At 37.2% G+C, this 13505-nt stretch overlaps 1 protein-coding gene across 3 annotated transcripts in view; it reads left to right on the forward strand.

The window, feature by feature from the left end:
* Window positions 1-13505, forward strand: part of DOCK4 (dedicator of cytokinesis 4) — a 238527-nt gene that overhangs the window by 156551 nt on the left and 68471 nt on the right. For all 3 annotated transcript variants that reach the window (XM_090137617.1, XM_090137623.1, XM_090137630.1), the window contains exons 18-24: window positions 2446-2543; window positions 2679-2762; window positions 2852-2952; window positions 3611-3692; window positions 4549-4719; window positions 6096-6288; window positions 12427-12554. In XM_090137617.1, the coding sequence (XP_089993743.1) occupies window positions 2446-2543; window positions 2679-2762; window positions 2852-2952; window positions 3611-3692; window positions 4549-4719; window positions 6096-6288; window positions 12427-12554 (857 nt within the window). The remainder of the gene's footprint in view (window positions 1-2445; window positions 2544-2678; window positions 2763-2851; window positions 2953-3610; window positions 3693-4548; window positions 4720-6095; window positions 6289-12426; window positions 12555-13505) is intronic.

Genomic DNA, 13505 nt, shown 5'->3' on the forward strand with positions numbered 1-13505 from the left:
TCTTGCTCTCTTCCAGTATCTGAAAGGTGCTTACAGCAAGAGCGGGGTTGGTCTCTTCTCACTCGTGACAGGTGACAGGATGAGGGGAAATGGCCTTAAGTTGTGCCAGGGTAAGTTTAGCTTGGATATTCTTTACAGAAAGGGTTGTTAAGCACTGGAATAGGCTCCCCAGGGAGGTGGTTGAGTCACCATCCCTGGATGTGTTTAAAAACCTTTTGGATGTGGTGCTCAGGGACATGATTTAGTGGAGGGTTGTTAGAGTTAGGGTAGTATGGTTAGGTTGTGGTTGGACTTGATGGTCTTTAAGGTCTTTTCCAACCAGAGTAATTCTATGATTCTATGAGAGAGTTCAACTTCCTGGGGCAAACTGGAAAAGAACTGACACAAAATGGGTGTGAATCAAATGGAATTTTAGTGTGAAAGTGGACTGTGGTAATAACAACCTAAATAGCTGCTGAACCAAGAGGAAAACTTGCTATTATCTACTTAGTTTGAAATAGTGGGGTTGTTTCAAAGGAACTGAACCCTTCTAAAACAATACTGGACAATGATCAAGTAGAGAGAGTTTCTGTTTAAGCTGATTGAAGGTTTGAACAGTGGTTAAGGTTTTTTTTTTTTTCAAGAAGCTAGTCTGGCTTTGTGGAATTCTGAAAAGCTGGTCAGTGAAATGGGGCAGTAGTATACTTGAAGATAAATGAGTAACTTCTGTGCTCTGAACATGACTTGGAAGGAGTACTGCAGACCTAACTGAGAGAGTCACAAGTGAAAAATGTGAGGAGTAAGCAGGGAACCTGCAACAGAAAGCAGAAAAATAACAGCAATCTGTCAGGGTTCAGCTGGGGTCAGCATGAAGTGAAAACTGTTAAAAAGCCAAGCCAACTTGCAAAACTCTGTTTTTGGGTATTGAATGGTGTTGAACATTAAGTTCTCAATCTTACACCAAGCTGAGATTTCTTTTATTCTGTTTCCGAAGCTGAAACCAACAACATGTGATTTAAGAATAATAAATACAGAACCTCTACTTAAGATAGGAGAAAGAGCGGATGACCTTATCTGGGCCATCACCCTCTAATGAATTTTATGAAAGTATTTACAAGAATTCATGGATGAAGTAATGGACCTGTAGCTAAATGGAATATGCTATAAAACTCAAGATAAGTTTGTAAAAGGCATTTCATGCCAGAATAAACTTCTTAATCTTTCTTTACTAAGGCTTTTTTTTTTTTTTTGTTATTCAGAGGAAACATAGCAGATCGAAACCATCTGGACTTCAGTAACACACCACATGGGAAATAGAAGCGATACAGATTAGAATAAGAATTTTAAAACTGTTAAATAACAGGCTAAAAGGGAAAGAGCAGGTTGCACTGTAAAGGAAGGGATTTCCTTCCTGAACAGAAGGTAAATAATACCAGATCTGAAGTATTTGGCCTGGGATTGACTCCTCTTATTTGAGTGGAGGTGGAAGGGGTTGTTAGTGGGAGATGCTTTGCTAAAACCTAAGACTGCAGAGAGCCTGTTAATGATGTTTGCTTCCAATAGGCAAATGAAAGGGGTCATCAACTGAGGGGAATAAAACCAAAATATGATATAGGCACAGCAAGGCAACTTTAATTTAAATAATTAGTTAGAATAGAACTTACATGGAATCTGGTGGTATGAAAGGCAGGCTTATATGAAGATTCTTGGGGATTCTGCTATAGCCACGGAGCTGGACAGTATTAAAAAAAGAAAGAGCTATTTGTGTAACCAACATGATAAATCTCAAAAAATGAAAACTCTACAGTGCATATGCAGTGGACATTTAAGCCTGCTAATGATGATAAAGAAAACAGTGATGGGACCTCCTCTTAATGTTATGTACCATGTTGGTCAAGAAGGCTAAAGAGGATGTATTAAAACTTGAGTAAGCACAAAGACAATGAAGTGTGTTTTAGCTTAGAAGAGTTTATTTTCTGGTAGAAATTGTCTTGTTTATTAATAAAAAAGGATCTTAGAGGCAGTATGTTCGTTCTTTAAAAGACATAAGAAGATTAGTATTCTAAAATACAAGCAAACAATACATGCAAAATAATTAAGAGACTGTTTCTAGCTGTCAGAGTATAGCTCTGGAAGGCATTCTTTAATAGGATAAGACACAGCAAGATAATTACTTCTCTTAAGCAGGCAGTTGACAAATTTCTGAGCAAAACTGCATGATATATTTGCCACAGGAGATTGATTTTAGTGACCCAATACCAAGTTCTTACATTTCTATTAGTGAAGCAATTAGGGGTTGGAATGGAAAGTTGTTGGTTTGAAACTGATTATATATTATAGGAAATCTTGAGATGTTTTCTTTTGTTTTATTGAATCTCAATTTTGCTGAGTGGACTGCAGTAGCAGAATATATAATCTGAAACCCTGCTTTGGTTCCAGCTTTAATCTTGCAATTTGTTTTGGCAGGAGATATGCTTGACCTTCTGAAGTGGAGAACCCATCCAGACAAAATTGCAGGTTGCCTCTCAAAATTAAAAGAAATTGATGGTTCAGAAATAGTAAAGGTATATACCACTATTTCTTTCCTTCCTTTGTTTTGCTTTTAGATAATATGAGGGAAATAATTGTCACAAGTGAACTTACTTGTGTGTCTCAAAAATACATGTTCAATAACAAACTGCCTCTTATTCTCCAATTAGTTTCTTCAGGATACACTAGACACTTTATTTGGAATTTTAGATGAAAACGCTCAAAAATATGGATCAAAAGTATTTGATTGTTTGGTAAGTTTCATTTTGTGATAATGCTTAACGCCATTTAAAACTAAGTAAAAAATGAAACAAAAAAATTATTTTTTTTCCCTCACATTTAGGTTCACATAATAAATCTGCTGCAGGACAGCAAATTTCACCACTTTAAGCCAGTAATGGACACTTACATTGAAAGTCACTTTGCAGGAGCACTTGCATACAGGTGAAGTCTGTACTTTTTCTAACTGATTTGAACACTGAAAGTTATCTGTATGTTACAGTAGGAAAAAAAAAACAAGCAATGTTTATATGAATAGTCAAATTTTTTTAGTTACCAGAAAGGTTACTTGTTAAGACCCTCTTGCTGGCTTAATTTTGTCTCTTTTTCTTCATTGGCTTTCTTTATTTAAATAACATTGAAAAGTATAGGAACTTTAACACCATTCAGTTAGATCTGTGTTCACTGTGTATTGCAGTGCACTATTAAGCCTCACTTACACTGTTCTCTGTATTTATTTTGTCACTAGACTTTCATTAAAACAAATATGGTTTACTGAGACTGCCAAACAATTCATGGAATAGCAGGGGTAGTTTGTGCTGGCAGAGTCTCCTAAAGCTCAACTGAGATCACGTACTCATGTCAAAATAATTCTACTACGTGTGTAATGCTGACAATTATTCCCTGTTTATTAGAGGCCTAGTAGATCTATCAAAAGTCTGAAATTAACTGTAATATTGGTCTTTTAGTGATCAGCAGAGTTTTGTCGTAAGTTTTTTACTTTTTCAATGTTTTCAGTCTTTTATGAAAGATTAATTTGCATTTTAAGAGCAAACTCTTCTTCAACCAGTGTTTTATAGTACTTTCTGATGTGGTATTCTAGAGATCTGATAAAAGTACTGAAGTGGCATATTGATCGAGTCACTGAAGTGGAGCTGCATGAGCACATACAGGAAGTACTGAAGGTAAGAGAATCACCTTTGAAGGCGATTATATGGTACCAGCAGATTTAACTCAGTAAAAGGAACACAGTATGTGTAAATAATGAACCTGTAGTATTAATTCTAAGGAGTTGCAGGCATTCTGAGTGCAATCAGTTGTTTTTTTTTTTCTTTTGTCAATAAAGCTTGCAACCCCTAGACTCTGTCATCCTTACTGAATGAGAATATATATAAGTAGGAGTTGCATCTAAGAAACTGTATATAAATTGCGTTGGTAGTATTAACATCTGTCACATAACTGAATCTAAATGGTAAACAAGAATGCTGACTTAATGATTCAACCCTGACAACAAGGAATTCTACTTAAAATGGTGATTTGGTTGCTCTCATCCTGTTTTGTACATCAACAGAGTACAGTGCAGAGAAAGGCTGAGTTGTAGAATAGAATAATTCCATTTGGGACTAAGCTTATTTTTTGGCATTATCTGGTTAACAGTTGACAGGAAAACATTTTTAACATGTAACAGGCCAAAGAAATCGTAGGACAGCTCAGTTTCTTGTGTCAGCCTTGCATGTTTAAGCTCTACATATTTTTGTAGCCACAGACATGCATGGATGTCTTGCAGAGGACAGTGCTGAGATTTTGCAGCTTTACTTTTTTAAAATAAATGAGTGTTCCCTAGTATATAGGGATTATAAAAGGCAAAAGGCTTTTCAAATGTTAGTGTTGCATTAGAAGTAAAAACAAAAAGTTTGCCAAAATTAAATAGCATGGTATTCTGTTTCAGACCCTTGTCATTACTGAAGTTATATAAGCATAAATCTTTTTATAGATGAGTTGGTTTATGTTTATGAGTTATTTCTAATTTTGACATTTTAGGCACAGGAATATATCTTTAAGTATATAGTTCAGTCTCGAAGGTTATTCTCTATTGCTACTGGTGGACAAAATGAGGAAGAATTTCGCTGTTGTATTCAAGAACTTCTGATGTCAGTACGCTTCTTCCTTTCTCAAGAGAGCAAAGGAGCCAGTGCTTTATGCCAACTGCAAGTAAGTTTGTGAGTGTGCCTTGGTAATGACTAGTTTCCATATGCAGTATTAAAAAAATATGTGTTTTTACCTATGTTTTCTTGGAAAAGAAAATGTTTTTTGTTACAGCAAAACGACATTTCAGCTTACGCTCATACCTTCGTCCTGTTCTGTGAAATTTTCATACCAGCAGCTTCTGAATATGCATGACGAAGATAACCCTAAATCAAATATATAGTTTTGAATTACAAGCAATTCGTATTATGCTTTTGACAATGCCAGTGATTGAAATGACATTTCAGAACTGCTGAGTAGTAATCAAGGGATTTCTCTGTTTAGAGCACTTTACAACTTTGTTTAACTACTTTTGAGTTCAAGAATTTGAAATAAACAAAAGGCTGTCAGATTTTTTATTCTTTACAGAAAAATATAAATCTTGATGAACAGTATTTTTACTACTCAGCTGGTATGTCTTTATTTCAGTTGAGACCACAAGAATTTACTAGTGCTGAAGGGCAAAGGCAAACGCTCGGGAGACAGATCTCTGCATTAGGTGTGGTAGATTTAGCAGTGTCCACAGCTTGTAGCTGTACCTCTTAGTCGTTGTCTCCTGCTACTATAAGTGTGACTGTTTAAGGTCTGTTCTTCCAAGAAGATAGTAAAATCAGAGAGAACAGGGTGGTGAAGTGGTTCTTCCATCTCATATCACATAAGTAGCTGGAGTGTAATGTCTGCAGCAAAATGATATAAACAAACATATTTAGAATTATTCCTTGCTATCTTTAACCTTGAATATCGTCTGTTGTTAAACCAGCATGAAAAGGGTCTGAAGTATAAGTAGGTTTTCTCCGTTGGCAGGAATTGGAGAGGAAGGAGGCAATGTAAGTTCTCGCTTCCTTTCTCTAGCATTGTCCTCTTTCCTTTCTTCAGTGTTTCCACATTCATTATTCTCACTGAAAGATTTCTAAACCTGTTTTAAGGTTGTTGAAGTGAACCACTTCTGTCAGTGCTGTCTCACTCCAGAATAAAAGTTTTCTCTTTTTGTTCTGTTATCAGCTGGTTTACGTTATTGTTTCAAAAATTTACACATAGATCATGAGGAACCTGTAAATTATAACTATTTTTATTCTAAATTGAGCTTTTTCCTTGTTTGTGAAGGATAGGTACAGTCCTGTGATAGTGTTTAAGGGAAATTAGTCACAATTATAAGAACGTTAACGAAAGTGAGGATATTTCTTCTGAAAAATCTAGCCAATTTTAAAGGTGTTCACTGCCTTTGAAATGTAAATAGAGTAATTTTTCTACAGGTACTTGTATCACTATAGTTATTTAAATTCTATACATGTAAAAATTATACTGCAATATCTAACTGTCCAATTTTTTCCCTATTCCTCTAGGCTGTGTTTCTCAGCTCATTCCCGTCTGTGTACTCTGAACTTTTGAAGCTCTTTGATGTAAGAGAAGTGGCAAATTTGGTTCATGATGCTCTGGGCAGTTTGCCGACAGTCATGCAGGGGGATGAATCCCTTCAAGCTGTTAAACTTCAGAGTATTGGGAAAACTGTAGAGAGTCACCTGTACACCAACCCAGGTAAGGTTGCCCTGGGCTGCCTGTGTTAGGAACTTCAGTGTTATGCTTGGTATGCAGGTCTGCAGGTACTGAAGAGAACAGTGCCCCTCATAACTGCATTTCCTAAGTCATGTTTCTTCAAGTGCTGTTCTGTAAAAGCTGCTCATTAACAAGAATATAGTCAGTTAGAAGTTGGGTTTTTAGAGACAAATAAAAAAAAACATTTTTTTCTTAAACTGCTGCTGGTTATGTCTGTGAAATAAGTTCTCACTATACTTTTAAAGTAATTATAAAGGGGAAAAGCTCTACAAATGTAAAGTCGTCTTTTTTTCTTCTTTGGGGGCAGTTCAGCAAACAGATTCTCATTTATCCATTAAGTTTTGTTTGTCTTGCTAGTTCAGCAGATTTGATCCTGTTTTATTAAAACAACATAAAAAACCTACACAGATGCAAGTGATACTCAATATATATCATATAAAATAGTATAGTTTTTTGCTATGTGGAAGAAAAAGGTTCTGAGTGGTGGTGACCCCACAGTTGTTTTTTTTTTTTGATTTCTAAGTAAAACCCATAGTAAAGACCAAGTATTAATTTTGAGAGGAAATAATTTTGTACTAAGCAATTTAAAATAGAAGAGATTTTTAAAAAATTAGTAAGTGTTAATTTTCTAACCAGAAGCTCTCTTGAGAGCTCTTCGGATGCTGGCTGATGGAGTTCAGTAGAAACATCAGCTTTTGCTATCTAAATCAGTCATGATAGAACAACTACAGTGATGAAGACTGCAGTACCCCTGGGGTATGTGTAAATATTTTGATATGCTGCAAAATAAAGAAAGGGATCCTAGGGAAAAAAAAAAAAAAAAAAAAAAAAGTGTTGTTTTAAGGATTGTACTTTAAAAGTTTGAGCCCAAGGTCAGTTAGCTTTCCCTATGGCTGGTTGATAAGACCTCTGCATTTTTTAAAAAATTCCTCTTTTTTTTTTTTTCCAAAGTGCAAAGATTTTATACTGCTTCCAAGTACTCCAGGATCTTCTTCAGACTAATTACTATTTCCTAATTTGACTTCCCCAGCAATATACTGTTCCTTTAATAGTTTCTGTTCCTTTGCATATGTTCTTTCATACTTTCTCACAAAACTGCTGGGGGAGATATATGTGTTCATGTATATTTTATTCAGAAATTCAGTCTATATTAGTATCACTACAGTGGATAGCGGAAATTATTTTGGAAAAGTTTTGCAAGTAATTCTTTGCATCTGTGGCTCTTTTTGAAGGAGCAAGGGAGTTTTTCAGCCATACCCGTGTTTTCTTCAGCACTAAAGGCAGTTTTGAAAACAGTTAATGACTGTTCTGAAAACAGTGATGTGTCTGTGCAGTTGGAGAGCTGGCATATATGTTTGGTTTTGGAAATGAGGTGATAATTGTTTGTTTGACTTCATCATTTTCTTCTCCTATCCACGTTGAGTCCAGTGATTGCATAAATTGAATAAGTCCAAATAAACCAAAGGACAACATCTTTGCTTTTCACTGTTCAAGTGCTTCTTGCTGTTAATTTATTTAAGATGCTCAATTACACTAGTTTTTTTTCCTGGCAGGCTGAAGTTTTGTCCCTTGGATCAGATGTAGTCTTTGAAATGAATATCATCCTTCTGAGTTTAATCCTTAAAACACACTGGAGTGCTCAATTTTTTGTATGTCTGTAAAGATGTTTTGCTGCTAAAAACCGAGGGGAAGAACTGTGTTATGAGTTAAATGTTTAATGTTAATCTAGCTTGCATAGGAAAGTCACAAAGATTGTCCAGAGTGGTATCTCTTTCTAATCTTGCTAAGCATGTACTTGAAAAGCTTAATATCATAATTTTTTTTTCTCTTTCAGTATAATATTTGTGAAGGACAAGTATTAGCATTTTAAACAGTCAGCTAATTCAGCTTTCTGCACAGAAGAAAAATTAAGACAGTGACTGATTGCTAGGAATCCTGGTTATTGCACCACTCCTTGCACTCATTAATTTTACAGTGCACAGTGGCTGACATTGCAGCTGCAAGTTTTTAAGAAAAAAGAGTAACCTGAGACAGATGATATATACTATGTTCACAAAACATTCTCATAATCCTTGGTTTAGCCTGAGCAGTGGTGATGTTAGCTATCCTCTCTTGTAGTACCACTAGATCTCTCTTTTAAACAGATCAAGACAGGCATTTAGATTATGAGATTCCAAGGAATTTTTCTAAAGCTCTATTATATGTAGTAGTTAATTCAGTAAGTGGCACTGCTACCTCTCATCTATAGTTACAAGCCATTGTAGCATGCTTTTTGCTAATTTTTGGGAAAGCTAACCTCCAGCTCTTTGGGGAGGTTGTTAATAAAACCCCTGGGAATCTGTCCTGAAGGCCAAGGCAGCAGAAGCAGAGCTGGCAGATCTTTAAGAAAGCTTTCCTTAGGGCACAAGAGTTCTCCATCCCCAAGTGCGGGAAGTCAGGAATGGAAGGAAAGATGTAGGCATGGTTGAACTGGGTCTTGTTGTTCAAACTAGGGAGCAAGAAGAAAATGAACAAGCAATGGAAGCAGGGACAGGTAACTTGGGAGGAGTAAAGGGATGCTGCTAAGTAGTGTAAGGAGAGGTTCAGGAAGGCCAAGGCCCAGCTGGAACTAGACTTGGCAAGGAGTGCAAAGAAGAAAAAAGGGAAGATTTCGCTAGGTACATCAATTGGAAAAGGAAAATCCAGTAGGGCGTACCCTCCCTAGTGAGCAACACAGGAAGGCTGGTGGCAATGGACAAATAGAATGCCAAGGTATTCAACAACTTTTTTGCCTCAGACTTCACAAGAGAATGCTGTTCACACAGCCCTTGTATTGATGATTTGGAAGGTGGGAACTGGGGGAGCAATGCCCCTCCTGTTGTAAGTGAAGATCAGGTTCATGACTGCCCTAGAAATCTGAACATCCATAAGTCTATGGGTCCTGATGAGATGCATCTCAGAATCTTGAAGAAATCGGCTGATATAGTCACCAAGTCACTCTTGTTGATATTTGAAAAGTCATGGCAGTCAAGTAAAGTCTCTGGTGACTGGAAAAATGGCAAAATTTTTAAGAAGGATAGAAAGGATGGCCCAGGGAGGTACCAACCTGTTAGCCTCGCATCAGTGCCAAGGAAGATCACGAAGCAGATCCTCCAGTGGGAGCTGAGGCGTATGGAAGAGAGGGAGGTGATGTGAGATATCCAGCATGGCTTTGCCAAAGACAAGTCGTGCCTGACCAACCTTGTCACTTTTTATGATGCTGTTACTGTGTCAGTGAACAAGGGAAGAGCCACTGATGTCATCTATCTCGACATCAGTAAGGCCAGACACCTGATATCCCACAGCATCCTTCTCTCCAAATTGAAAAGATATGGATTTGATGGATGGACTGTTCCATAAAGAAAGAACTGGCTGCAGGATCAAACCCAGAGCATATAGTCAATGACTCCATGTCCGGATGGAGATCAGTGACAAATGATGTTCTCCAGTGGTCAGTGCTGGAACCGATTCTCTTTAGTATCTTCAACAATGACATCAACAGTGGGGTTGAGTGCATCCTCAGCAAGTTTGTGGATGACACCAAGCTATGGGGTGCAGTCCACATGCCCAAGGGATAGGATGCCATCCAGAGAGACCTACACAGGCTTGATCATTTGGCCCCGGTGAACTCATGAGGTTCAACAAATCTGAGTGCAAGGTCTTGCACCTGGGTTGAAGCAAGTTCCACTACCCACACAAGCTGAGGGATGAAAGGATTTAGCGCAGCCCTGACGAAAAGAACTTGGGTTTTTTGGTGAATGGCAAGCTGGACATGAGACAGCAATGTGCCCTCACAGCCCAGAAAGCCAACCATATCCTGGGCTGCATTAAAGACGCATGGCCAGCAAGGAAGGGGGGGTTATCCTGTCCCTCTCCTCTGCACTGGTGAGACCTTACCTGGAGTACTGAGTCCAGATATGGAGTTCTCTATACAGGAGAGACACAGACCTGTTGGAGCATGTCTAGAGGAGGGCCACAAAAATGATTCAAGGGATGGAACACCTCTCTTTTGAGGACAGGCTGAGAGAGCTGGGGCTGTTCAGCCTGCAGAAGAGAAGCCTCTAGGTGGCCTGAGGCAGCATTTCAGTACCTGAAAGGGGGCTATAAGGAGGATGGGGACAGATTCCTTAGCAAAGTCTGTTGTGATAGAACAAGAGGAAAACATTTCAATCTAAAAGAGGGGAGATTTAGATTGAGTTGACATGGTTTTATGGTTTTCTGTTGATATTACACATCAGAACATCATGCAGTGCACTTGGAGTTAAAGAGCTAATGCTGTAGTTCTATGGATTGTTGATATTTGTGGTTTCATGGTCTCATAATAGAAGAATTCACAACAACTCCCAGAAGACTTCATTTGTCTGTTTCCATTTTCCGTTTGGACGGAAAGATAAAACTGGCTGGGAGTCACAAGAATTCCCTTCTTTGGTTTTTTTTGCCCTCTGGCTATTTTGCCTACAGCATTAGAGTAAGGACTTTGGTTTCAGAAACTCTCTCATATTACTTGATTTATTAGCTTCAATTCCAATCATATTGTATTATATAGTATTATCTCACATTTCTACTATTATATTCAGTAAACTAAGATTTTTTTTCCCTTAGCTTGTTGCCACTGTTTTCCTCATGTATTCCCATCTCCCTACCTTTTCCCTCCCCCTCTCCACTCTTTTTCTAAGGGCGTGGGTCTGTGGGTCTCTTTACCTTCTTGTCATGGAACTAGGCTGAACCAGGCCAAACAATGACATGGGTATAAGGAAGAACTTTTTTATAATAATAATGGTGAGGCACTGGAACATGTTGCCAAGTGGGTACCCCATCCTTGGAGTCATAAAAGATCAGGCTGGACAGGGCTTTGAGCAACCTGATCTAATTGTAGGTATTGCTGTTTGTTGCAGAGGAGTTGGACAAGATGACCTTTAAGGGTCCCTTACAATTCAAAAATTACTATAATTCTATGATTGAGCTTTGTATCACTTGTATTACTCCCAGAAGAGTACTTGCCATAGAGCTTCAGGCAGCTTTACACTCTAAATCCTTCATCTCTGCCATTGAAGATGGATTACTACACTCAACACAGTAATGCTTGCATAAACATCAGAAATGATACCTAGCTGGAAAAATGATTTTGAAGAGGTAGTTTTCCTGCTAGATATATTCAATTCTTAGGAAATAATTTCATTAATGTACAGAAAAACAAGTGTATATAGATAGGTAGAAAATCATCTTTGATATTTTAGTACAGGAAATTGTCCCAGAGGGCATCATTTCTCAATTAAGGAAAACACCTGGAACCGGCAGCATGAAAGCAGATAACACCCATTCCTTTTATCAAGTTGTGGATAGGTGTTTTATGTTATAACAAGTTTAAGTATTAGAACTTTTCAATTTTAACACTGTTCAATTGTAAGAAGAAGGAAGAAAAAGTAGTATGTTTTTGAAGTTCTTTCATCATTTTGACAGAATTCAGGACTAAAAATAGCACCAAGGAACTGTGTTTAGGAAATGGAATACGGGAAAGGCAAATTACTCGATGTAGACACCAGTACTCTAAATTGCTTATATGCAGTAGGAGTGAAGAATCTGGGAAAGCAAAAATCCTGAAAGAAATTTGAAAGTACTGCTGGTCTAAAAATCAAGGCTCATTTTGCAGAATAACATAGCTTCAGGATAAAGTTGGTTGTGACTTCGGCATGCAAAGGGATCCTGTCACAAAGCAGGAAACACTAGAATATAATTCCTCATTCTTTTAAATAAAGTATTATTATGCTGTGATTTTTGTTTGGTTGGTTTTTTAAATGACAATTCAATAAATACATTATTTCTGTTGTATGTATTTGGCACAGTGGTGTTTGTCTCCATCCATAGTACAACATGTTGCCTTTCAGCATGTTATTCATTCTTTAAAAACTTACTTTTAGTTCATATGAAATTATTAACTAAAGGCTTCTGCTTATAAAAATGTTGTTTTAAGCATGTATGTAAGAGCTTTTGCTTATCAGAAACACAGTTCTGAACACTGTTCAGGACTTATCTGTATGCCTGTATTAAACTGAAATGATTCTACGAGAGGGTTCTACTCATAGACGTTTCCATTTATTTCAGATTCACGATATATTCTTCTTCCAGTAGTTTTACATCATCTCCACATGCATTTACAAGAACAGAAGGACCTTATAATGTGTGCACGTATCCTTAGCAACATATTTTGTCTCATCAAGAAGAACAGCTCAGTAAGTAAACACAATCTTACACCCATAAGTTATTGAACTTCTTTAAATGGCACGCAGTAATGACACAGGCTGGACCTTGACCAAGAACATTTTAAAGAGCTCTCTGTGTAATATTCTACATGAATATGTAGTTTGATTTCTCAGGCACCTTTTTTTTTGTTTGTTTTTGTTTTTTTGTTTCTCTAAGCAAGATTATTTAATTGTAACACATTATTTTCCTCCAAGCTTTGAGACTTTATGAATGTTGTGTTGTACAGAAAAAAAAGTCCACTTTCTTTTAGAGGTGTATTATGTTGTGAGTTATTTAATCATAGAAGACATGAAGATGATATAGGGAAGGAACTGATAAGGGTATTGCAGGAAGTATTGATTCTGGAGATTAGCTGGTAAATTTTGTGGCATATTTCTAGTATTTCTCTTTACAAATTCATCTGTGAAAGCTGCATGTAAGAGCTACCTTAGGTATGTGTATTGCAAACATGAAAGATGATGGTGAAGTTCTGACAGGCAACTAAGGTAACAAGAAACATGCATTGCTTGTATTTCGTGCATTACATACAAATCAGGACCAGCATACCTTGAATTGTAATGCAGTGGTGAGAACTCTTGTGTTTGTTCCTTCATTTTGAACTACTGTTAGTAATTAAAGTCATTGATTTGATGTAGATGTAACATGCAACTTTGGCATCATAACATTCTTATTGCAACTGCTCTTTGTTAGTATTAGTACCTCTTTACAGGGGAAAGGGATAAAAGCGTTGCTGTGGTTTTGGACTGGGAGAAAAGCTTGTATGTCTGACTTTAACTTCAGTAGAACCTTCATTTGAAGTCACCAAGTTCTTCTAGTCATGAATTCCAGCAATGTGCACAACCTGAATTTGATGTCTGCATAAAACTCTCTCCAGTGTGCAGGACATTCAGATATTCTTTTCAGTAGTCTTTGAGTCACTT

The sequence above is a fragment of the Phasianus colchicus genome, chromosome 1 (genome assembly GCF_987193195.1).
Source record: "Phasianus colchicus chromosome 1, bPhaCol1.hap1.1, whole genome shotgun sequence".
NCBI lineage: Eukaryota > Metazoa > Chordata > Aves > Galliformes > Phasianidae > Phasianus > Phasianus colchicus.